The sequence below is a fragment of the Toxotes jaculatrix genome, chromosome 11 (assembly GCF_017976425.1).
Source record: "Toxotes jaculatrix isolate fToxJac2 chromosome 11, fToxJac2.pri, whole genome shotgun sequence".
Lineage (NCBI taxonomy): Eukaryota > Metazoa > Chordata > Actinopteri > Toxotidae > Toxotes > Toxotes jaculatrix.
In genome coordinates, this window is record NC_054404.1 from 24691182 (window position 1) to 24715273 (window position 24092).

At 42.4% G+C, this 24092-nt stretch overlaps 1 protein-coding gene across 1 annotated transcript in view; it reads right to left on the reverse strand.

The window, feature by feature from the left end:
• The window catches only part of LOC121189282 (protocadherin Fat 4-like), a 46375-nt gene that overhangs the window by 16030 nt on the left and 6253 nt on the right, over positions 1–24092 (reverse strand). Inside the window, exons 5-25 of the mRNA XM_041049238.1 lie at positions 23395–23535; positions 22695–22850; positions 22062–22206; positions 16801–16973; positions 16538–16666; positions 15807–15947; positions 15130–15285; positions 14509–14653; positions 13711–13883; positions 13448–13576; positions 12718–12858; positions 12003–12158; positions 11356–11500; positions 7406–7578; positions 7143–7271; positions 6413–6553; positions 5699–5854; positions 1898–2042; positions 1098–1270; positions 835–963; positions 105–245 (exon numbers count right to left, since the gene is read on the reverse strand). Coding sequence (XP_040905172.1) covers positions 105–245; positions 835–963; positions 1098–1270; positions 1898–2042; positions 5699–5854; positions 6413–6553; positions 7143–7271; positions 7406–7578; positions 11356–11500; positions 12003–12158; positions 12718–12858; positions 13448–13576; positions 13711–13883; positions 14509–14653; positions 15130–15285; positions 15807–15947; positions 16538–16666; positions 16801–16973; positions 22062–22206; positions 22695–22850; positions 23395–23535 — 3117 coding nt within the window. The remainder of the gene's footprint in view (positions 1–104; positions 246–834; positions 964–1097; positions 1271–1897; positions 2043–5698; positions 5855–6412; positions 6554–7142; positions 7272–7405; positions 7579–11355; positions 11501–12002; positions 12159–12717; positions 12859–13447; positions 13577–13710; positions 13884–14508; positions 14654–15129; positions 15286–15806; positions 15948–16537; positions 16667–16800; positions 16974–22061; positions 22207–22694; positions 22851–23394; positions 23536–24092) is intronic.

The following is a 24092-nucleotide window of genomic DNA, read 5'->3' on the forward strand; positions in this document are numbered from 1 at the left end:
GACTGCAGAGGAAACCAACATGAAGACATCCTTCACACAATCAAATATTCCAAATCCAGTTCAGTATCAAATTCTCAGTCACAAGGGGCTGTAGTTCCACTTACCTGGACTACATTACTCGGAAAAGGTCCTCTGTTATTCTCAGGAACATTGATGGGAGGAATGACCCAGTCTCTCTTCCTTCTCCTCAGCCCATCAGCAGACTTGGGGAAATGCAGAACAGGTACTGGTGGATTGGCTTCACTCTATGATAAAAACGTAAAAATACAGTCACCAAAGGGCTGAATAGTACAACACTCCTATAAATAAACCAACTGCAAAGAAATGCTCTAATCTGACAGCAGGCATCAGCATTAGCTTAAAATGTTTTATCATGAGCCAACCTCAGAGCTGATAGCTGGTTAGGTTACACAGTATATAAGTATATACTTAGTGAGTTGACGCCCAGCTGGCCAAACCATTAACTACATTTCAGTCCCTGCTCTCCCTGCTTTAACTTGAGCCTGTTACCATCCAAGGTGTACCCCTGTCCAGGGTTTACCCCACCTCTTAACCAGTGGCTCAGACTCTGCTCTGCTCTAATAAATGAGCAGATAAATATATTGTTTAATCAATTCCATGAAAATGTTGCTGTTGTGTTTGTGGAAAGGTGAAAAAAAGTGATGACACTGCAAAATTTTTTGTACACAGAGTGTAGCTCTGACTACAGCGCAATGCACATTGCTTTAGTATGGCAGGATCTAGCCATGGTTGATAAGCTGTGACTGAACGATTGTTCTATGGGTAGTGGTTTATCACAAAGTACATTTTGAGTCACATGTATGTTGTACTTACAGAGGACTGAGTGAAGACCGAGGCGTTGTCATTGCTATCTGTTACAGTGAGGATTACTTTGGCCTCTGCAGACAACCCTTCTCCCTGTGTGTCTGCTGCCCGTACAACCAGAGTGTAGTTTGGGAATTTCTGTTGGAGGAGACATACAATGAGTTTAACTCATCAGCTGGAAGGTTTGAACACTCTGCCATCATTTACTCAACTCATTTTGCATGTTGTTCACAGCACGTCAAGAAAGGCAAAATATGTTTTAAAAACCTCACCTCTCTGTCAAGCCCACCAGCACTGACTCTGATGGCTCCAGTCACTGGGTTGATTTCAAACAGGTTGTTACTGGGCAACTGTGGCTCCTGGCTTATAATACGGTAGCGGATATCTGAGTTGTCATTATTTGGCTCGTCAGCATCGGCGGCTGTGACCGTAATCACCTCAAAATCTGGACAGAGGGAATTCAGACATATTAAGTACAGAGGTTCCTCTAAGTATTCACAGCTCTTCATTAAAGAGGTGATTCACACATGTATGTTTCCTTTCCAACCTAACAATCCACCTGGTGATTGTGGTGTGCATGGTATGTCAGTAAGCCTGTCCCCATATAATAGACTCAAATGACCCACAAATATACCAACCAAGGTAAAAAAACTATGATTCAATGTGCAGACAGAAAACAAGAGGCAGATTTTAGACAACTGCTAGATGAGAGTAATGACCTGAGTGGTGCCCTAAGTTGTTTATGGTTTGACAATCTGACACACTGCATGGTCCTCTCCACAGAATTCCCTGTTTGGTGAATAAAGGAAGATTTCTATGTAATTAATAAGATGAGGGGGCTCTGGCTTAATCAGAGGGCTCACTTCAGTGATGCACACTCATTTTTTTCAGCTGACATCTTTATTCTTCAACTGATTCATCATCTTCATCATTTTTCTGTACTACTACTCTACTATGTCAAAGTTTAGGACAGACATTAGCAGCTGTTTTTCTCTGCTAAAAGTGAAACTACAACAATGTTGAACAGCAACCAACATATTTTTCAGGCTTCAATAAAACTCACTGACAGTACCTTTGGCTGACGCCTCAGGAACGGTTCCCAGGAAGGTATCTTGAGTGAATACAGGCCTGTTGTCATTCTGGTCAATTACATTCACTATAATATCCATAGGCTCCTCAGCATTTCCTGAACCATCTGCCACAACATGCGCTTGTAGCTGCACAGAGGCAAACACATTTATATTATAATACTGTACATAGAGGAATAATTCATGAGGATGTTTTCATTCCATATCACTAGAGAATGTGTACAGGTGATGGGATGCACATTCCAGCTACTGGTTTTACACTAAACCACTGGTGGCAGGAACATGCCACGACAGGCAGTGCAAAAGAAGACTGTCATCAAGTAAACACAGCTGTAAACAACACAGCACTTTAAATTACTTGATGACAATTCAGGGTTCCACAGCAAAGAGTCTGGATACTTTTGTAAAACAGAGAGATTAGTTTTTGATTTTTAATATATTTGAAAAAAAAAAAAAATCTGATAAATCATTGATAAAAATGGCAACTCATTGTACTTTCACATTTACATTAGCAGGACATGATTTGAAGGGAAACTGAGTGCAAAATGTGCTCAGGTGGGTTTTTCTATGATTGTTTCATCACAGAAAAGTGACAAAAAGTGTGTATGTAAAAGTAATATCAGAGATGGTGCTTACCATGTACTTGGCCACCTTCTCTCTGTCCAGTGGCTGTGTGACATAGAGAATACCAGTGTTTCTGTCCATGGTGAAAAGGCCAACAGGATCCTGATCAGCTCCTGGACCAGTGATGCTGTAATAGATCTTCTTTATTTTATCTTCACTGGAACGGATCTGGACAAAACACACCAGCTCTGAGTTATACCACTGTCACTGGCTACAACCATAGTTTCGATAATGGAAAACAATTGTACCAAAATTAAAGAAGCTGTGCAGAGGCCTCTGACAGTTTGCTGCATTTACATTTCTGAGGAACAGAAACAAAGAGTGGCCTAGTTACACTATTCTATATCCTGTGTTTTAGATCAAGTCAATTATCTAGTGATCTCTGGATAAGAGCTTTCTATCACATCAAACATGGTGCACCTGTGAACAACTTAATTTTCTCATTATTGCAAGGAAACAACCGTTTGATTTCTCCTGATAACAGAATTCTTCAACCACTGTCATAAAAAAAACAACTTTGTTGCCCTGAGAAACCAGTTAATTAAATTTTTCATTCAATATCTCGGGGTTAATAAATAATTGTCACTATGGTTTCACTTAGGGAGGAGTGAGGGTTTCCACAGTGACTACAGAGGAAACCAACATGAAGACATCCTTCACACAATCAAATATTCCAAATCCAGTTCAGTCTCACAAGGGGCTGTAGTTCCACTTACCTGAACTACATTACTCGGAAAAGGTCCTCTGTTATTCTCAGGAACGTTGATGGGAGGAATGACCCAGTCTCTCTTCCTTCTCCTCAGCCCATCAGCAGACTTGGGGAAATGCAGAACAGGTACTGGTGGATTGGCTTCACTCTAGGATAAAAATGTAAAAATACAGTCACCAAGGGGTTGAATAGTACAACACTCCTATAAATAAACCAACTGCAAAGAAATGCTCTAATCTGACAGCAGGCATCAGCATTAGCTTAAAATGTTTTATCACAAGCCAACCTCATAGCTGATAGCTGGTTAGGTTACACAGTATATAAGTATATACTTAGTAAAGTTGACTCCCAGCTGGCCAAACCATTAACTACATTTCAGTCCCTGCTCTCCCTGCTTTAACTTGACCCTGTTACCATCCAAGGTGTACCCCTGTCCAGGGTTTACCCCACCTCTTAACCAGTGGCTCAGACTCTGCTCTGCTCTAATAAATGAGCAGATAAACATATTGTTTAATCAATTCCATGCAAATGTTGCTGTTGTGTTTGTGGAGAGGTGAAAAAAAGTGATGACACTGCAAAAATGTTTGTACACAGAGTGTAGCTCTGACTACAGCGCAATGCACATTGCTTTAGTATGGCAGGATCTAGCCATGGTTGATAAGCTGTGACTGAACGATTGTTCTATGGGTAGTGGTTTATCACAAAGTACATTTTGAGTCACATGTATGTTGTACTTACAGAGGATTGAGTGAAGACCGAGGCGTTGTCATTGCTATCTGTTACAGTGAGGATTACTTTGGCCTCTGCAGACAACCCTTCTCCCTGTGTGTCTGCTGCCCGTACAACCAGAGTGTAGTTTGGGTATTTCTGTTGGAGGAGACATACAATGAGTTTAACTCATCAGCTGGAAGGCATAAACACTCTGCCATCATTTACTCAACTCATGTTGCATGTTGTTGACAGAACGTCAAGAAAGGCAAAATATGTTTTAAAAACCTCACCTCTCTGTCAAGCCCACCAGCACTGACTCTGATGGCTCCAGTCACTGGGTTGATTTCAAACAGGTTGTTACTGGGCAGCTGTGGCTCCTGGCTTATAATACTGTAGCGGATATCTGAGTTGTCATTATTTGGCTCATCAGCATCGGCGGCTGTGACCGTAATCACCTCAAAATCTGGACAGAGGGAATTCAGACATATTAATTAAGTACAGAGGTTCCTCTAAGTATTCACAGCTCTTCATTAAAGAGGTGATTCACACATGTATGTTTCCTTTCCAACCTAACAACCCACCTGGTGATTGTGGTGTGCATGGTATGTCAGTAAGCCTGTCCCCATATAGTGGACTCAAATGACCCACAAATATACCAACCAAGGGAAAAAACTATGATTCAATGTGCAGACAGAAAACAAGAGGCAGATTTTAGACAACTGCTAGATGAGAGTAATGACCTGAGTGGTGCCCTAAGTTGTTTATGGTTTGACAATCTGACACACTGCATGGTCCTCTCCACACAATTCCCTGTTTGGTGAATAAAGGAAGATTTCTATGTAATTAATAAGATGAGGGGGCTCTGGCTTAATCAGAGGGCTCACTTCAGTGATGCATACTCATTTTTTTCAGCTGACATTTTTATTCTTCAACTGATTCATCATCTTCATCATTTTTCTGTACTACTACTCTACTATGTCAAAGTTTAGGACAGACATTAGCAGCTGTTTTTCTCTGCTAAAAGTGAAACTACAACAATGTTGAACAGCAACCAACATGTTTTTCAGGCTTCAATAAAACTCACTGACAGTACCTTTGACTGACGCCTCAGGAACAGTTCCCAGGAAGGTATCTTGAGTGAATACAGGGCTGTTGTCGTTCTGGTCAATTACATTCACTATAATATCCATTGGATCCTCAGCATTTTCTGAACCATCTGCCACAGCATGCGCTTGTAGCTGCACAGAGGCAAACACATTTATATTATAATACTGTACATAGAGGAATAATTCATGAGGATGTTTTCATTCCATATCACTAGAGAATGTGTGCAGGTGATGGGATGCACATTCCAGCTACTGGTTTTCCACTAAACCACTGGTGGCAGTAACATGCCACGATAGGCAGTGCAAAAGAAGACTGTCATCAAGTAAACACAGCTGTAAACAACACAGCACTTTAAATCACTTGATGACAATTCAGGGTTCCACAGCAAAGAGTCTGGATACTTTTGTAAAAGAGAGATATTAGTTTTTGATTTTTAATATATTTGAAAAAAAAAATCTGATAAATCATTGATAAAAATGGCAACTAATTGTACTTTCACATTTACATCAGCAGGACATGATTTGAGGGGAAACTGAGTGCAAAATGTGTTCAGGTGGGTTTTTCTATGACTGTCTCATCACAAAAGAGTGACAAAAAGTGTATATGTAAAAGTAATATCAGAGATGGTGCTTACCATGTACCTGGCCACCTTCTCTCTGTCCAGTGGCTGTGTGACATAGAGAATACCAGTGTTTCTGTCCATGGTGAAAAGGCCAACAGGATCCTGATCAGCTCCTGGACCAGTGATGCTGTAATAGATCTTCTTTATTTTATCTTCACTGGAACGGATCTGTACAAAACACACCAGCTCTGAGTTATACCACTGTCACTGACTACAACCATAGTTTCAATAATGGAAAACAATTGTAACTACAGTAAAGAAGTTGTGCAGAGGCCTCTGACAGTTTGCTGCATTTACATTTCTGAGGAACAGAAACAAAGAGTGGCCTAGTTACACTATTCTATATCCTGTGTTTTAGATCAAGTCAATTATCTTGTGATCTCTGGATAAGAGCATTCTATCACATCAAACATGGTGCACCTGTGAACAACTTAATTTTCTCATTACTTCAAGGAAACAACCTTTGATTTCTCCTGATAACAGAATTCTTCAACCACTGTCATAAAAAAACAACTTTGTTGCCCTGAGAAACCAGTTAATTAACTTTTTCATTCAATATCTCAGGGTTAATAAATAATCGTCACTATGATTTCACTTAGGGAGGAGTGAGGGTTTACACAGTGACTGCAGAGGAAACCAACATGAAGACATCCTTCACACAATCAAATATTCCAAATCCAGTTCAGTATCAAATTCTCAGTCACAAGGGGCTGTAGTTCCACTTACCTGGACTACATTACTCGGAAAAGGTCCTCTGTTATTCTCAGGAACATTGATGGGAGGAATGACCCAGTCTCTCTTCCTTCTCCTCAGCCCATCAGCAGACTTGGGGAAATGCAGAACAGGTACTGGTGGATTGGCTTCACTCTAGGATAAAAATGTAAAAATACAGTCAACAAGGGGTTGAATAGTACAACACTCCTATAAATAAACCAACTGCAAAGAAATGCTCTAATCTGACAGCAGGTATCAGCATTAGCTTAAAATGTTTTATCATGAGCCAACCTCATAGCTGATAGCTGGTTAGGTTACACAGTATATAAGTATATACTTAGTGAGTTGACTCCCAGCTGGCCAAACCATTAGCTACATTTCAGTCCCTGCTCTCCCTGCTTTAACTTGACCCTGTTACCATCCAAGGTGTACCCCTGTCCAGGGTTTACCCCACCTCTTAACCAGTGGCTCAGACTCTGCTCTGCTCTAATAAATGAGCAGATAAACATATTGTTTAATCAATTCCATGCAAATGTTGCTGTTGTGTTTTTGGAGAAGTGAAAAAAAGTGATGACACTGCAAAAATGTTTGTACACAGAGTGTAGCTCTGACTACAGCACAATGCACATTGCTTTAGTATGGCAGGATCTAGCCATGGTTGATAAGCTGTGACTGAACGATTGTTCTATGGGTAGTGGTTTATCACAAAGTACATTTTAAGTCACATGTATGTTGTACTTACAGAGGGTTGAGTGAAGACCGAGGCGTTGTCATTGCTATCTGTTACAGTGAGGATTACTTTGGCCTCTGCGGACAACCCATCTCCCTGTGTGTCTGCTGCCCGTACAACCAGAGTGTAGTTTGGGAATTTCTGTTGGAGGAGACATACAATGAGTTTAACTCATCAGCTGGAAGGCTTAAACACTCTGCCATCATTTACTCAACTCATTTTGCATGTTGTTGACAGCACGTCAAGAAAGGCAAAATATGTTTTAAAAACCTCACCTCTCTGTCAAGCCCACCAGCACTGATTCTGATGGCTCCAGTCACTGGGTTGATTTCAAACAGGTTGTTACTGGGCAGCTGCGGCTCCTGGCTCACAATACTGTAGCGGATATCTGAGTTGTCATTATTTGGCTCGTCAGCATCGGTGGCTGTGACCGTAATCACCTCAAAATCTGGACAGAGGGAATTCAGACATATTAAGTACAGAGGTTCCTCTAAGTATTCACAGCTCTTCATTAAAGAGGTGATTCACACATGTATGTTTCCTTTCCAACCTAACAATCCACCTGGTGATTGTGGTGTGCATGGTATGTCAGTAAGCCTGTCCCCATATAATGGACTCAAATGACCCACAAATATACCAACCAAGGGAAAAAACTATGATTCAATGTGCAGACAGAAAACAAGAGGCAGATTTTAGACAACTGCTAGATGAGAGTAATGACCTGAGTGGTGCCCTAAGTTGTTTATGGTTTGACAATCTGACACACTGCATGGTCCTCTCCACAGAATTCCCTGTTTGGTGAATAAAGGAAGATTTCTATGTAATTAATAAGATGAGGGGGCTCTGGCTTAATCAGAGGGCTCACTTCAGTGATGCACACTCATTTTTTTCAGCTGACATTTTTATTCTTCAACTGATTCATCATCTTCCTCATTTTTCTGCACTACTACTCTACTATGTCAAAGTTTAGGACAGACATTAGCAGCTGTTTTCTCTGCTAAAAGTGAAACTAAACAGTGTGGAAAACCAACTGACATGTTTTTCAGGCTTCAATAAAACTCACTGACAGTACCTTTGACTGACGCCTCAGGAACGGTTCCCAGGAAGGTATCTTGAGTGAATACAGGGCTGTTGTCGTTCTGGTCAATTACATTCAGTATAATATCCATAGGATCCTCAGCATTTCCTGAACCATCTGCCACAGCATGCGCTTGTAGCTGCACAGAGGCAAACACATTTATATTATAATACTGTACATAGAGGAATAATTCATGAGGATGTTTTCATTCCATATCACTAGAGAATGTGTGCAGGTGATGGGATGCACATTCCAGCTACTGGTTTTCCACTAAACCACTGGTGGCAGTAACATGCCACGATAGGCAGTGCAAAAGAAGACTGTCATCAAGTAAACACAGCTGTAAACAACACAGCACTTTAAATTACTTGATGACAATTCAGGGTTCCACAGCAAAGAGTCTGGATACTTTTGTAAAACAGAGAGATTAGTTTTTGATTTTTAATATATTTGAAAAAAAAAAACTGATAAATCACTGATAAAAATGGCAACTCACTGTACTTTCACATTTACATTAGCAGGACATGATTTGAGGGGAAACTGAGTGCAAAATGTGCTCAGGTGGGTTTTTCTATGACTGTCTCATCACAAAAGAGTGACAAAAAGTGTATATGTAAAAGTAATATCAGAGATGGTGCTTACCATGTACCTGGCCACCTTCTCTCTGTCCAGAGGTTGTGTGACATAGAGAATACCAGTGTTTCTGTCCATGGTGAAAAGGCCAACAGGATCCTGATCAGCTCCTGGACCAGTGATGCTGTAATAGATCTTCTTTATTTTATCTTCCAAGGAACGGATCTGTACAAAACACACCAGCTCTGAGTTATACCACTGTCACTGACTACAACCATAGTTTCAATAATGGAAAACAATTGTAACTACAGTAAAGAAGTTGTGCAGAGACCTCTGACAGTTTGCTGCATTTACATTTCTGAGGAACAGAAACAAAGAGTGGCCTTGTTACACTATTCTATATCCTGTGTTTTAGATCAAGTCAATTATCCTGTGATCTCTGGATAAGAGCATTCTATCACATCAAACATGGTGCACCTGTTAACAACTTAATTTTCTCATTATTGCAAGGAAACAACCTTTGATTTCTCCTGATAACAGAATTCTTCAACCACTGTCATAAAAAAACAACTTTGTTGCCCTGAGAAACCAGTTAATTAACTTTTTCATTCAATATCTCAGGGTTAATAAATAATCGTCACTATGATTTCACTTAGGGAGGAGTGAGGGTTTACACAGTGACTGCAGAGGAAACCAACATGAAGACATCCTTCACACAATCAAATATTCCAAATCCAGTTCAGTATCAAATTCTCAGTCACAAGGGGCTGTAGTTCCACTTACCTGGACTACATTACTCGGAAAAGGTCCTCTGTTATTCTCAGGAACATTGATGGGAGGAATGACCCAGTCTCTCTTCCTTCTCCTCAGCCCATCAGCAGACTTGGGGAAATGCAGAACAGGTACTGGTGGATTGGCTTCACTCTAGGATAAAAATGTAAAAATACAGTCAACAAGGGGTTGAATAGTACAACACTCCTATAAATAAACCAACTGCAAAGAAATGCTCTAATCTGACAGCAGGTATCAGCATTAGCTTAAAATGTTTTATCATGAGCCAACCTCATAGCTGATAGCTGGTTAGGTTACACAGTATATAAGTATATACTTAGTGAGTTGACTCTCAGCTGGCCAAACCATTAGCTACATTTCAGTCCCTGCTCTCCCTGCTTTAACTTGACCCTGTTACCATCCAAGGTGTACCCCTGTCCAGGGTTTACCCCACCTCTTAACCAGTGGCTCAGACTCTGCTCTGCTCTAATAAATGAGCAGATAAACATATTGTTTAATCAATTCCATGCAAATGTTGCTGTTGTGTTTTTGGAGAAGTGAAAAAAAGTGATGACACTGCAAAAATGTTTGTACACAGAGTGTAGCTCTGACTACAGCACAATGCACATTGCTTTAGTATGGCAGGATCTAGCCATGGTTGATAAGCTGTGACTGAACGATTGTTCTATGGGTAGTGGTTTATCACAAAGTAAATTTTAAGTCACATGTATGTTGTACTTACAGAGGGTTGAGTGAAGACCGAGGCGTTGTCATTGCTATCTGTTACAGTGAGGATTACTTTGGCCTCTGCGGACAACCCTTCTCCCTGTGTGTCTGCTGCCCGTACAACCAGAGTGTAGTTTGGGAATTTCTGTTGGAGGAGACATACAATGAGTTTAACTCATCAGCTGGAAGGCTTAAACACTCTGCCATCATTTACTCAACTCATTTTGCATGTTGTTGACAGCACGTCAAGAAAGGCAAAATATGTTTTAAAAACCTCACCTCTCTGTCAAGCCCACCAGCACTGACTCTGATGGCTCCAGTCACTGGGTTGATTTCAAACAGGTTGTTACTGGGCAGCTGCGGCTCCTGGCTTATAATACTGTAGCGGATATCTGAGTTGTCATTATTTGGCTCGTCAGCATCGGCGGCTGTGACCGTAATCACCTCAAAATCTGGACAGAGGGAATTCAGACATATTAAGTACAGAGGTTCCTCTAAGTATTCACAGCTCTTCATTAAAGAGGTGATTCACACATGTATGTTTCCTTTCCAACCTAACAATCCACCTGGTGATTGTGGTGTGCATGGTATGTCAGTAAGCCTGTCCCCATATAATGGACTCAAATGACCCACAAATATACCAACCAAGGGAAAAAACTATGATTCAATGTGCAGACAGAAAACAAGAGGCAGATTTTAGACAACTGCTAGATGAGAGTAATGACCTGAGTGGTGCCCTAAGTTGTTTATGGTTTGACAATCTGACACACTGCATGGTCCTCTCCACAGAATTCCCTGTTTGGTGAATAAAGGAAGATTTCTATGTAATTAATAAGATGAGGGGGCTCTGGCTTAATCAGAGGGCTCACTTCAGTGATGCACACTCATTTTTTTCAGCTGACATTTTTATTCTTCAACTGATTCATCATCTTCCTCATTTTTCTGCACTACTACTCTACTATGTCAAAGTTTAGGACAGACATTAGCAGCTGTTTTCTCTGCTAAAAGTGAAACTACAACAATGTTGAACAGCAACCAACATATTTTTCAGGCTTCAATAAAACTCACTGACAGTACCTTTGGCTGACGCCTCAGGAACGGTTCCCAGGAAGGTATCTTGAGTGAATACAGGCCTGTTGTCGTTCTGGTCAATTACATTCAGTATAATATCCATAGGATCCTCAGCATTTCCTGAACCATCTGCCACAGCATGCGCTTGTAGCTGCACAGAGGCAAACACATTTATATTATAATACTGTACATAGAGGAATAATTCATGAGGATGTTTTCATTCCATATCACTAGAGAATGTGTGCAGGCGATGGGACACACATTCCAGCTACTGGTTTTACACTAAACCACTGGTGGCAGTAACATGCCACGATAGGCAGTGCAAAAGAAGACTGTCATCAAGTAAACACAGCTGTAAACAACACAGCACTTTAAATTACTTGATGAAAATTCAGGGTTCCACAGAAAAGGATCTGGATACTTTTGTAAAAGAGAGATATTAGTTTTTGATTTTTAATATATTTGAAAAAAAAATCTGATAAATCATTGATAAAAATGGCAACTAATTGTACTTTCACATTTACATCAGCAGGACATGATTTGAGGGGAAACTGAGTGCAAAATGTGTTCAGGTGGGTTTTTCTATGACTGTCTCATCACAAAAGAGTGACAAAAAGTGTGTATGTAAAAGTAATATCAGAGATGGTGCTTACCATGTACCTGGCCACCTTCTCTCTGTCCAGAGGTTGTGTGACATAGAGAATACCAGTGTTTCTGTCCATGGTGAAAAGGCCAACAGGATCCTGATCAGCTCCTGGACCAGTGATGCTGTAATAGATCTTCTTTATTTTATCTTCCAAGGAACGGATCTGTACAAAACACACCAGCTCTGAGTTATACCACTGTCACTGACTACAACCATAGTTTCAATAATGGAAAACAATTGTAACTACAGTAAAGAAGTTGTGCAGAGACCTCTGACAGTTTGCTGCATTTACATTTCTGAGGAACAGAAACAAAGAGTGGCCTAGTTACACTATTCTATATCCTGTGTTTTAGATCAAGTCAATTATCCTGTGATCTCTGGATAAGAGCATTCTATCACATCAAACATGGTGCACCTGTGAACAACTTAATTTTCTCATTATTTCAAGGAAACAACCTTTTGGTTTCTCCTGATAACAGAATTCTTCGACCACTGTCATAAAAAAACAACTTTGTTGCCCTGAGAAACCAGTTAATTACATTTTTCATTCAATATCTCAGGGTTAATAAATAATTGTCACTATGGTTTCACTTAGGGAGGAGTGAGGGTTTACACAGTGACTGCAGAGGAAACCAACATGAAGACATCCTTCACACAATCAAATATTCCAAATCCAGTTCAGTATCAAATTCTCAGTCACAAGGGGCTGTAGTTCCACTTACCTGGACTACATTACTCGGAAAAGGTCCTCTGTTATTCTCAGGAACATTGATGGGAGGAATGACCCAGTCTCTCTTCCTTCTCCTCAGCCCATCAGCAGACTTGGGGAAATGCAGAACAGGTACTGGTGGATTGGCTTCACTCTATGATAAAAATGTAAAAATACAGTCACCAAAGGGCTGAATAGTACAACACTCCTATAAATAAACCAACTGCAAAGAAACGCTCTAATCTGACAGCAGGTATCAGCATTAGCTTAAAATGTTTTATCATGAGCCAACCTCATAGCTGATAGCTGGTTAGGTTACATAGTATATAAGTATATAATTAGTGAGTTGACTCCCAGCTGGCCAAACCATTAACTACATTTCAGTCCCTGCTCTCCCTGCTTTAACTTGACCCTGTTACCATCCAAGGTGTACCCCTGTCCAGTGTTTACCCCACCTCTTAACCAGTGGCTCAGACTCTGCTCTGCTCTAATAAATGAGCAGATAAACATATTGTTTAATCAATTCCATGCAAATGTTGCTGTTGTGTTTGTGGAAAGGTGAAAAAAAGTGATGACACTGCAAAATTTTTTGTACACAGAGTGTAGCTCTGACTACAGTGCAATGCACATTGCTTTAGTATGGCAGGATCTAACCATGGTTGATAAGCTATGACTGAACAATTGTTCTATGGGTAGTGGTTTATCACAAAGTAAATTCTGAGTCACATGTATGTTGTACTTACAGAGGGTTGAGTGAAGACCGAGGCGTTGTCATTGCTATCTGTTACAGTGAGGATTACTTTGGCCTCTGCGGACAACCCATCTCCCTGTGTGTCTGCTGCCCGTACAACCAGAGTGTAGTTTGGGAATTTCTGTTGGAGGAGACATACAATGAGTTTAACTCATCAGCTGGAAGGTTTAAACACTCTGCCATCATTTACTCAATTCATTTTGCATGTTGTTGACAGCACGTCAAGAAAGGCACAATATGTTTTAGAAACCTCACCTCTCTGTCAAGCCCACCAGCACTGACTCTGATGGCTCCAGTCACTGGGTTGATTTCAAACAGGTTGTTACTGGGCAGCTGCGGCTCCTGGCTCACAATACTGTAGCGGATATCTGAGTTGTCATTATTTGGCTCGTCAGCATCGGTGGCTGTGACCGTAATCACCTCAAAATCTGGACAGAGGGAATTCAGACATATTAAGTACAGAGGTTCCTCTAAGTATTCACAGCTCTTCATTAAAGAGGTGATTCACACATGTATGTTTCCTTTCCAACCTAACAATCCACCTGGTGATTGTGGTGTGCATGGTATGTCAGTAAGCCTGTCCCCATATAATGGACTCAAATGACCCACAAATATACCAACCAAGGTAAAAAACTATGATTCAATGTGCAGGCAGAAAACAAGAGGCAGATTTTAGACAACTGCTAGATGAGAGTAATGACCTGAGTGGTGCCCTAAGTTGTTTATGGTTTGACAGTCTGACACACTGCATGGTCCTCTCCACACAATTCCCTGTTTGGTGAATAAAGGAAGATTTCTATGTAATTAATAAGATGAGGGGGCTCTGGCTTAATCAGAGGGCTCACTTCAGTGATGCACACTCATTTTTTTCAGCTGGCATTTTTATTCTTCAACTGATTCATCATCTTCATCATTTTTCTGTACTACTACTCTACTATGTCACAGTTTAGGACAGACATTAGCAGCTGTTTTCTCTGCTAAAAGTGAAACTACAACAGTGTGGAAAACCAACTGACATGTTTTTCAGGCTTCAATAAAACTCACTGACAGTACCTTTGGCTGACGCCTCAGGAACGGTTCCCAGGAAGGTATCTTGAGTGAATACAGGCCTGTTGTCGTTCTGGTCAATTACATTCAGTATAATATCCATAGGATCCTCAGCATTTCCTGAACCATCTGCCACAGCATGCGCTTGTAGCTGCACAGAGGCAAACACATTTATATTATAATACTGTACATAGAGGAATAATTCATGAGGATGTTTTCATTCCATATCACTAGAGAATGTGTGCAGGCGATGGGACACACATTCCAGCTACTGGTTTTACACTAAACCACTGGTGGCAGTAACATGCCACGATAGGCAGTGCAAAAGAAGACTGTCATCAAGTAAACACAGCTGTAAACAACACAGCACTTTAAATTACTTGATGACAATTCAGGGTTCCACAGCAAAGGGTCTGGATACTTTTGTAAAAGAGAGATATTAGTTTTTGATTTTTAATATATTTGAAAAAAAAAATCTGATAAATCACTGATAAAAATGGCAACTCATTGTACTTTCACATTTACATTAGCAGGACATGATTTGAGGGGAAACTGAGTGCAAAATGTGCTCAGGTGGGTTTTTCTATGACTATCTCATCACAAAAGAGTGACAAAAAGAGTACTTACCATGTACCTGGCCACCCTCTCTCTGTCCAGTGGCTGTGTGACATAGAGAATACCAGTGTTTCTGTCCATGGTGAAAAGGCCAACAGGATCCTGATCAGCTCCTGGACCAGTGATGCTGTAATAGATCTTCTTTATTTTATCTTCCAAGGAACGGATCTGGACAAAACACACCAGCTCTGAGTTATACCACTGTCACTGACTACAACCATAGTTTCAATAATGGAAAACAATTGTAACAACAGTAAAGAAGTTGTGCAGAGGCCTCTGACAGTTTGCTGCATTTACATTTCTGAGGAACAGAAACAAAGAGTGGCCTAGTTACACTATTCTATATCCTGTGTTTTAGATCAAGTCAATTATCTTGTGATCTCTGGATAAGAGCTTTCTATCACATCAAACATGGTGCACCTGTGAACAACTTAATTTTCTTATTATTGCAAGGAAACAACATAAAAACACTGTCATAAAAAAAACGACTTTGTTGCCCTGAGAAACCAGTTAATTAAATTTTTCATTCAATATCTCAGGGTTAATAAATAATCGTCACTATGGTTTCACTTAGGGAGGAGTGAGGGTTTCCACAGTGACTGCAGAGGAAACCAACATGAAGACATACTTCACACAATCAAATATTCCAAATCCAGTTCAGTCTCACAAGGGGCTGTAGTTCCACTTACTTGAACTACATGACTTGGAAAGGGTCCTCTGTTATTCTCAGGAATATTGATGGGAGGAATGACCCAGTCTCTCTTCCTTCTCCTCAGCCCATCAGCAGACTTGGGGAAATGCAGAACAGGTACTGGTGGATTGGCTTCACTCTAGGATAAAAATGTAAAAATACAGTCACCAAGGGGTTGAATAGTACAACACTCCTATAAATAAACCAACTGCAAAGAAATGCTCTAATCTGACAGCAGGCATCAGCATTAGCTTAAAATGTTTTATCACAAGCCAACCTCATAGCTGATAGCTGGTTAGGTTACACAGTATATAAGTACATACTTAGTAAAGTTGACTCCCAGTTGGCCAAACCATTAACTACATTTCAGTCCCTGCTCTCCCTGCTTTTACATGACCCTGTTACCATCCAAGGTGTACCCCTGTCCAGGGTTTACCCCACCTCTTAACCAGTGGCTCAGACTCTGCTCTGCTCTAATAAATGAGCAGATAAACATATTGTTTAATCAATTCCATGCAAATGTTGCTGTTGTGTTTGTGGAGAGGTGAAAAAAAGTGATGACACTGCAAAAATGTTTGTACACAGAGTGTAGCTCTGACTACAGCGCAATGCACATTGCTTTAGTATGGCAGGATCTAGCCATGGTTGATAAGCTGTGACTGAACGATTGTTCTATGGGTAGTGGTTTATCACAAAGTAAATTTTGAGTCACATGTATGTTGTACTTACAGAGGGTTGAGCGAAGACCGAGGCGTTGTCATTGCTATCTGTTACAGTGAGGATTACTTTGGCCTCTGCGGACAACCCATCTCCCTGTGTGTCTGCTGCCCGTACAACCAGAGTGTAGTTTGGGAATTTCTGTTGGAGGAGACATACAATGAGTTTAACTCATCAGCTGGAAGGCTTAAACACTCTGCCATCATTTACTCAACTCATGTTGCATATTGTTGACAGCACGTCAAGAAAGGCAAAATTTGTTTTAAAAACCTCACCTCTCTGTCAAGCCCACCAGCACTGACTCTGATGGCTCCAGTCACTGGGTTGATTTCAAACAGGTTGTCACTGGGAAACTGCGGCTCCTGGCTCACAATACTGTAGCGGATATCTGAGTTGTCATTATTTGGCTCGTCAGCATCGGTGGCTGTGACCGTAATCACCTCAAAATCTGGACAGAGGGAATTCAGACATATTAAGTACAGAGATTCCTCTAAGTATTCACAGCTCTTCATTAAAGAGGTGATTCACACATGTATGTTCTCTTTCCAACCCTAACAATCCACCTGGTGATTGTGGTGTGCATGGTATGTTCAATTCAATTCAATTCAATTCAATTTTATTTATATAGCGCCTTCCACAATCAATATTGTCTCAAAGCGCTTTACAGAGACCCAGAGCCTGACCCCAGAGCAAGCACTTAAGGCGACAGTGGCAAGGAAAACTCCCTTTTAACAGGAAGAAACCTTGAGCAGAACCTGGCTCAGATGGGGGACCCTCCTGTCGATGGCCGGGCTGGGTGAAAGGAGGAAAAGTATGTCAGTAAGCCTGTCCCCATATAATAGACTCAAATGACCCACAAATATACCAACCAAGGGAAAAAACTATGATTCAATGTGCAGACAGAAAACAAGTGGCAGATTTTAGACAACTGCTAGATGAGAGTAATGACCTGAGTGGTGCCCTAAGTTGTTTATGGTTTGACAATCTGACACACTGCATGGTCCTCTCCACAGAATTCCCTGTTTGGTGAATAAAGGAAGATTTCTATGTAATTAATAAGATAATTTCTATGTAATTAAGTAAGCGCTGACTTAATTAGGGGGCTCACCTCAGTGATCCACATTCATCGAATTCCTCATTTTTCTGTACTACTATTCTACTATATGAAAGTTTAGGACAGACATTAGCTGTGACTTGCCGTTTTCTCTGCTAAAAGTGAAACTACAATAGTGTGGAAAACCAACCGACATTTTTCAGGCTTATGTCATAGCTTGTGAAATTATGTCAAGTTATGTTTTTGTTTTGTGTCTATGTTGTCTCGTGGTTTCCTGTTTTATTTTGAAATCATTGTCCTTGTGTTTCTTGTCTGATTTTACTTCCTGCCCTTGTCTGGTTTCCCGCCTTTGTGATTGTCTTCCCCGCCCTAATTGTTTCCACCTGTTTCCCCTTATCTGTTGTGTATATATAGTCTGCGTCTCCCCTTGTTCCGTGCCAGTTCGTCTTGTCCCATGTCAAGTGAACCAGCGTCCGTATCCAGTCCTTGTATCTCTAGTCAGGTTTTGTTATTCTTTTGTAATTTGCTCATTCAAGTTTTGATCAGTGTTCTAGCCTTTGCCTCGTGTGAGTGATTTTTTTGTTGGTTTGACCTTTTGTGTACCTTTTTCCCCTGTTGGGCGATCCTTGTTTTGCTACTTTGTTCATTAAAGACTGTGTTGTTTAATCTTACATTTTGGAGTCGTGCATTTGGGTTCTATCCTAGTTCAGTCGTGACAGAACGAACTGGCCAGTATGAACCCAGCAGACTCGGAACATTTAGCAGCGGCCGTTCGCTCTCAGGGCACTCGTCTGAACCAGCAGGAGGACCACATGTCTTCCCTGGAGCGGAGCATGAAAGCCATCACGGCTGGCCAGAAGGAGTTTATGGCGTCGATGACTTCCCGGATGAACCAGCTCGTCGACCAGGTTCAGCATGCCTGCTCCACATTGATCCACGAAGCATCCCCCTCGAATGCGGAAGCAAGCTCCTCGCCCGCCGTCGCCCGAGCGTTGCCGGTTTTGGAATGACCGACTGCTGCTCCACGACTCACGCCTCCTGAGAAGTTCTCCGGTGAGTCGAGAGATTGTTGATCATTCATTGTTGACTGTGAATTGCATTTTGAGCTCTTGCCCTCAGCGTATCCCACTGAACGAGCCAAGGTGGGGTTCATGCTCTCCCACCTCACCGGCAGGGCTAAGGCATGGGCTACTGCCGAGTGGGATCGCAACTCGCCAGTTTGCCAGTCCTGAGGGGCTTTTGTTGAGGCTCTCAGGAGAACCTTTAGCCCTCTTTCATCGGACAGAGAGAAGTTATCAGAACCGATCACCGTTTGCAGGAGCGCAACCCAAATTCCAGGAGGACACCCACCTTCTGTCACACCAGCCGGCCCGCTGCCACCAGATCCAGCTGTCTGAAGGACGACCGGACATCCTCAACGACTTCACAGGAGCCGCTAGCCTCTGAGAAGGGGGATGAACCCATGCAGCTAGGCCGGGTTAAACTGACACCGGAGGAGCGGCGTAGACATCTACAGGAGGGTAGGTGCTTTTACTGTGGGAGATTGGGTCATGTACTGTCCGGCTGTCCAGTAAAAGAGAGGGCTCACCAGTAAAAGAGAGGGTCCTGTAAAGCCGGCTCTCTTCACCCAAATTCCCTCTTTGTGCTCTCACAGAACTGGAACTTCAGCACCATGACATTTTGCTGCCTCTAGGGGGTTTCATTGACTCAGGAGCTGACGAGAGTCTCATGGACTGGGGTTTGGTGAAAAGACTGCAGCTTAAGACTGATCGGCTGCCTCAGCCCCTGGAGGCAAGCGCTCTCGATGGGAGTACTATTTTTAATGTTACTCATAAGGCTGAGCCAGTAGAGGTATCTATCGGGGATCACACGGAGCTCATGAACTTTCATGTATTCTCTTCCAAACAGCATCCCCTCATTCTAGGTTTTCCCTGGCTTCTAAAGCACAACCCAAACATTGAATGGAGTACAGGGAAAATTTTGAACTGGTCTCATGTTTGTCTGTCTGAGTGTTTTAACAGTGGGGACAAGGGTCATGAGAGTGTGAGCGGTAGAGCTCCTTCTGAGGTCCTGAATGAGAGTACTGAGTGTCCGGATCTTTCCAAGGTTCCTGAATGTTACCCTGATTTAGGGGAAGTATTTAGCAAGGCTAAAGCTACTTCCCTGGTGCAGCAATTCTTGGGATTTGCTAACTTCTACAGACGGTTTATCAGAAACTTCAGCGCCATAGCTGCCCCATGCTCTCATGTCCCCACAGCTGGCTTTCCAGTGGACCACTCAGGCTGAGGAAGCCTTCCAGCGGCTCAAAGCCCTCTTCACCTCCGCTCCCATTCTCACGGTTCCAGATCCCACTCGGCAGTTCGTGGTGGAAATGCCGCCTCCAATGAAGGTGTGGGGGCGGTCCTATCCCAACGATCCGCCAAGGACAACAGGTTGCATCCCTGTGCATTCTTATCCCGAAGGTTATCTCCTGCTGAGAGAAACTATGATGTTGGGAATTGTGAATTGTTGGCAGTTAAGGTTGCTTTGGAGGAGTGGAGACACTGGCTAGAGGGGGCTCAGCACCCATTTGTGGTTTGGACTGATCACAAAAATCTGGAATATATCCGCACAGCTAAAAGACTGAACTCACGCCAAGCCAGATGGACCTTGTTTTTTAACTGTTTTAATTTTACCTTGTTTTTCAGGCCGGGGTCCAGGAACGCCAAGCCAGATGCTTTGTCCCGTCTGTTCGACCCCGAGCCCTCTGCCAAAGACCCTGAGACAATCCCACCACTTAACCGTGTAGTTGGGGGTGTCGTGGCAAATAGAATCAGAGGTGAAGCAAGCGCTTGGTGAGAGTCCAACGCCTAGTGGATGCCCTGAAAATTGTTTGTGCCTGTTGCTATGCGTCCACAGATTATCCATTGGGCTCACACTTCTTTGCTCACCTGTCATCCGGGAGTTAAACGGACCATGCACATCATCTCGCAGAGGTTCTGGTGGCCTTCCATGGAGCGGGAGGTTCGTGAGTATGTGGAAGCGTGTATCATACAAGACCTCCTCCAGAGCTCGGATGGGGCTGCTGCAACCACTTCCTGTTCCCCCTCGCCCATGGTCTGACATCTCCCTGGACTTTGTCACAGGGCTCCCAGTCTCAGAAGGTAACACCACTGTTCTCACAGTGGTGGATCGCTTCTCTAAAATGTGTCATTGTGGGGGGCCCCAGTTCCTTTCCCGCTTCTGGAAGGAGTTCTGCAGACTTATTGGTGCCACGGTCAGCCTTACTTCCGGCTACCATCCTGAGGCCAATGGGCAGTCCGAACATCTGAACCAGGAGCTGGAGACGTGTCTTCGCTGCTTGGTGTCCCAGAATCCTGCTTCCTGGAGCAAACATCTGGTGTGGGTGGAATACGCCCACAACGCACTCCCTACGTCTGCCACTGGTATGTCCCCATTCCAGTGCGGCTTTGGGTATCAGCCTCCTGTGTTCGCAAAGACTGAGAAGGAGGTTGTGGTGCCGTCAGCTCATGCCATGGTCCGGCGTTGCCGGCGCATTTGGTCAGCTGCTCGTAAGGTCCTCGTCAGGAGTGTGGACCACATGAAGAAGGCAGCTGATCGACGGAGCCGACCAGCTCCGGTGTATCTGCCTGGCCAGAAGGTCTGGCTCGCCACCCGGGACCTACCTTTACACGTGGAGTCCAGAAAGCTGGCTCCTCGGTTTGTGGGCCCTTTCCCTGTCTCCAAGGTCACTGGACCGTCCTCTGTCCGGTTAAGACTGCCCGGGTCACTCAGGGTCCATCCCACGTTCCACGTCAGCCGGGTTAAGCCGGTCAAGGAGAGCTCTATGGTTCCCGCAGCCAAGCCCCCCGCCCCCCCAGCTGATCGACGGAGATCTTGTTTACTCCGTCAAGTCCCTCCTGGCTGTTCGCTACAGGGGCCGGGGTAGATAGTTTTTGGTGGACTGGGAGGGTTATGGTCCTGAGGAACGGTCATGGATTCCAGCCAGCTTCATCATGGACTTTTATAAACGTCACCCTGAGCTGCCTGGTCTGTCAGGAGACGTCCCTTGAGGTACTGTCATAGCTTGTGAAATTATGTCAAGTTATGTTTTTGTTTTGTGTCTATGTTGTCTCGTGGTTTCCTGTTTTATTTTGAAATCATTGTCCTTGTCCCATGTCAAGTGAACCAGCGTCCGTATCCAGTCCTTGTATCTCTAGTCAGGTTTTGTTATTCTTTTGTACTTTGCTCATTCAAGTTTTGATCAGTGTTCTAGCCTTTGTTTTTCATTATTCCTCGTGTGAGTAGTTTTTTGTTTCCTCGTAAGAGTGATTTTTCGTTGGTTTGATCTTTAGTGTTTGTACCTTTTTCCCCTGTTGGACGATCCTTGTTTTGCTACTTTGCTCATTAAAGACTGTGTTGTTTAATCTTACATTTTGGAGTCATGCATTTGGGTTCTATCCTAGTTCAGTCGTGACAGTTTAAATAAAACTCACACAGTACCTTTGGCTGACGCCTCAGGAACGGTTCCCAGGAAGGTATCTTGAGTGAATACAGGCTTGTTGTCATTCTGGTCAATTACATTCACTATAATATCCATAGGATCCTCAGCATTTCCTGAACCATCTGCCACAGCATGCGCTTGTAGCTGCACAGAGGCAAACACATTTATATTATAATACTGTACATAGAGGAATAATTCATGAGGTTTTCATTCCAAATCACTAGAGAATGTGTGCAGGTGATGGGATGCACATTCCAACCACTGGTTTTACACTAAACCACTGGTGGCAGTAACATGCCACGATAGGCAGTGCAAAAGAAGATTGTCATCAAGTAAACACAGCTGTAAACAACACAGCACTTTACTTGATGAAAATTCAGGGTTCCACAGCAAAGAGTCTGGATACTTTTTTTAAAAGAGAGATATTAGTTTTTGATTTTTAATAAATTTGGGAAAAAAAATCTGATAAATCATTGATAAAAATGGCAACTCATTGTACTTTCACATTTACATCAGCAGGACATGATTTGAGGGGAAAAAAATGTGTTCAGGTGGGTTTTTCTATGACTGTCTCATCACAGAAAAGTGACAAAAAGAGAACATGTAAAAGTAAAATCAGAGATGGTGCTTACCATGTACTTGGCCACCTTCTCTCTGTCCAGTGGCTGTGTGACATAGAGAATACCAGTGTTTCTGTCCAAGGTGAAAAGGCCAACAGGATCCTGATCAGCTCCTGGACCAGTGATGCTGTAATAGATCTTCTTTATTTTATCTTCACTGGAACAGATCTGGACAAAACACACCAGCTCTGAGTTATACCACTGTCCCTGACTACAACCATAGTTTCAATAATGGAAAACAATTGTAACTACAGTAAAGAAGTTGTGCAGAGACCTCTGACAGTTTGCTGCATTTACATTTCTGAGGAACAGAAACGAAGAGTGGCCTAGTTACACTATTCTATATCCTGTTTTAGCTCAAGTCAATTATCTTGTGATCTCTGGATAAGAGCATTCTATCACATCAAACATGGTGCACCTGTGAACAACTTAGTTTTCTCATTATTACAAGGAAACAACCTTTGATTTCTCCTGATAGCAGAATTATTCAAGCACTGTCATAAAAAAACAACTTTGTTGCCCTGGGAAAGCAGTTAATTAACTTTTTCATTCAATATCTCAGGGTAAATAAATAATTGTCACTATGGTTTCACTTACGGAGGAGTGAGGGTTTACACAGTGACTGCAGAGGAAACCAACATGAAGACATCCTTCACACAATCAAATACTCCAAATCCAGTTCAGTCTCACAAGGGGCTGTAGTTCCACTTACTTGAACTACATTACTCGGAAACGGTCCTCTGTTATTCTCAGGAACATTGATGGGAGGAATGACCCAGTCTCTCTTCCTTCTCCTCAGCCCATCAGCAGACTTGGGGAAATGCAGAACAGGTACTGGTGGATTGGTTGCACTCTAGGAAAAAATGTACAAATACAGTCAGTAAGGAGTTGAATAGTATAACACTCCACCTTTTAACCAGAGTGAACTTGGAAAGGCTCCTCCCCCAAGTAACCCTGGACCCAGACAGGTACAAAAAAATCAATGGGTGGAGATATTGATGTATGAGGCCGTAATATTTATTAGTAACATCAGATCCAATTACACCTATCTGAAAAGTCGCTTGTGGTACATCACCCTATAAAAGTAAACACCTTGGTGTTAATTCTTATAGTAATTTCTCCCGTCCTCTGCAGAGAGGGGAGAAATTAACCACTCTGACTCACATCTACAGCTCTGGAAAGAATTAAGAGACCACTGCAAATTATTCTGAAATCAGCATCTCTACAGGTATGACAGCCATTCCGTTGCTGTGTATGTTGAATTCCAACACAAGCACACCTCATTCTACTTAATGAGGCACTGATTAGGTGATCACCTGAACCAAATCCTATTTAATGAGGAAAAGTATAAAAAATACTGCTGTGGTCATCACTGTCCTCTTGCAAAAGGACCAGCTGGATGGCACAAAC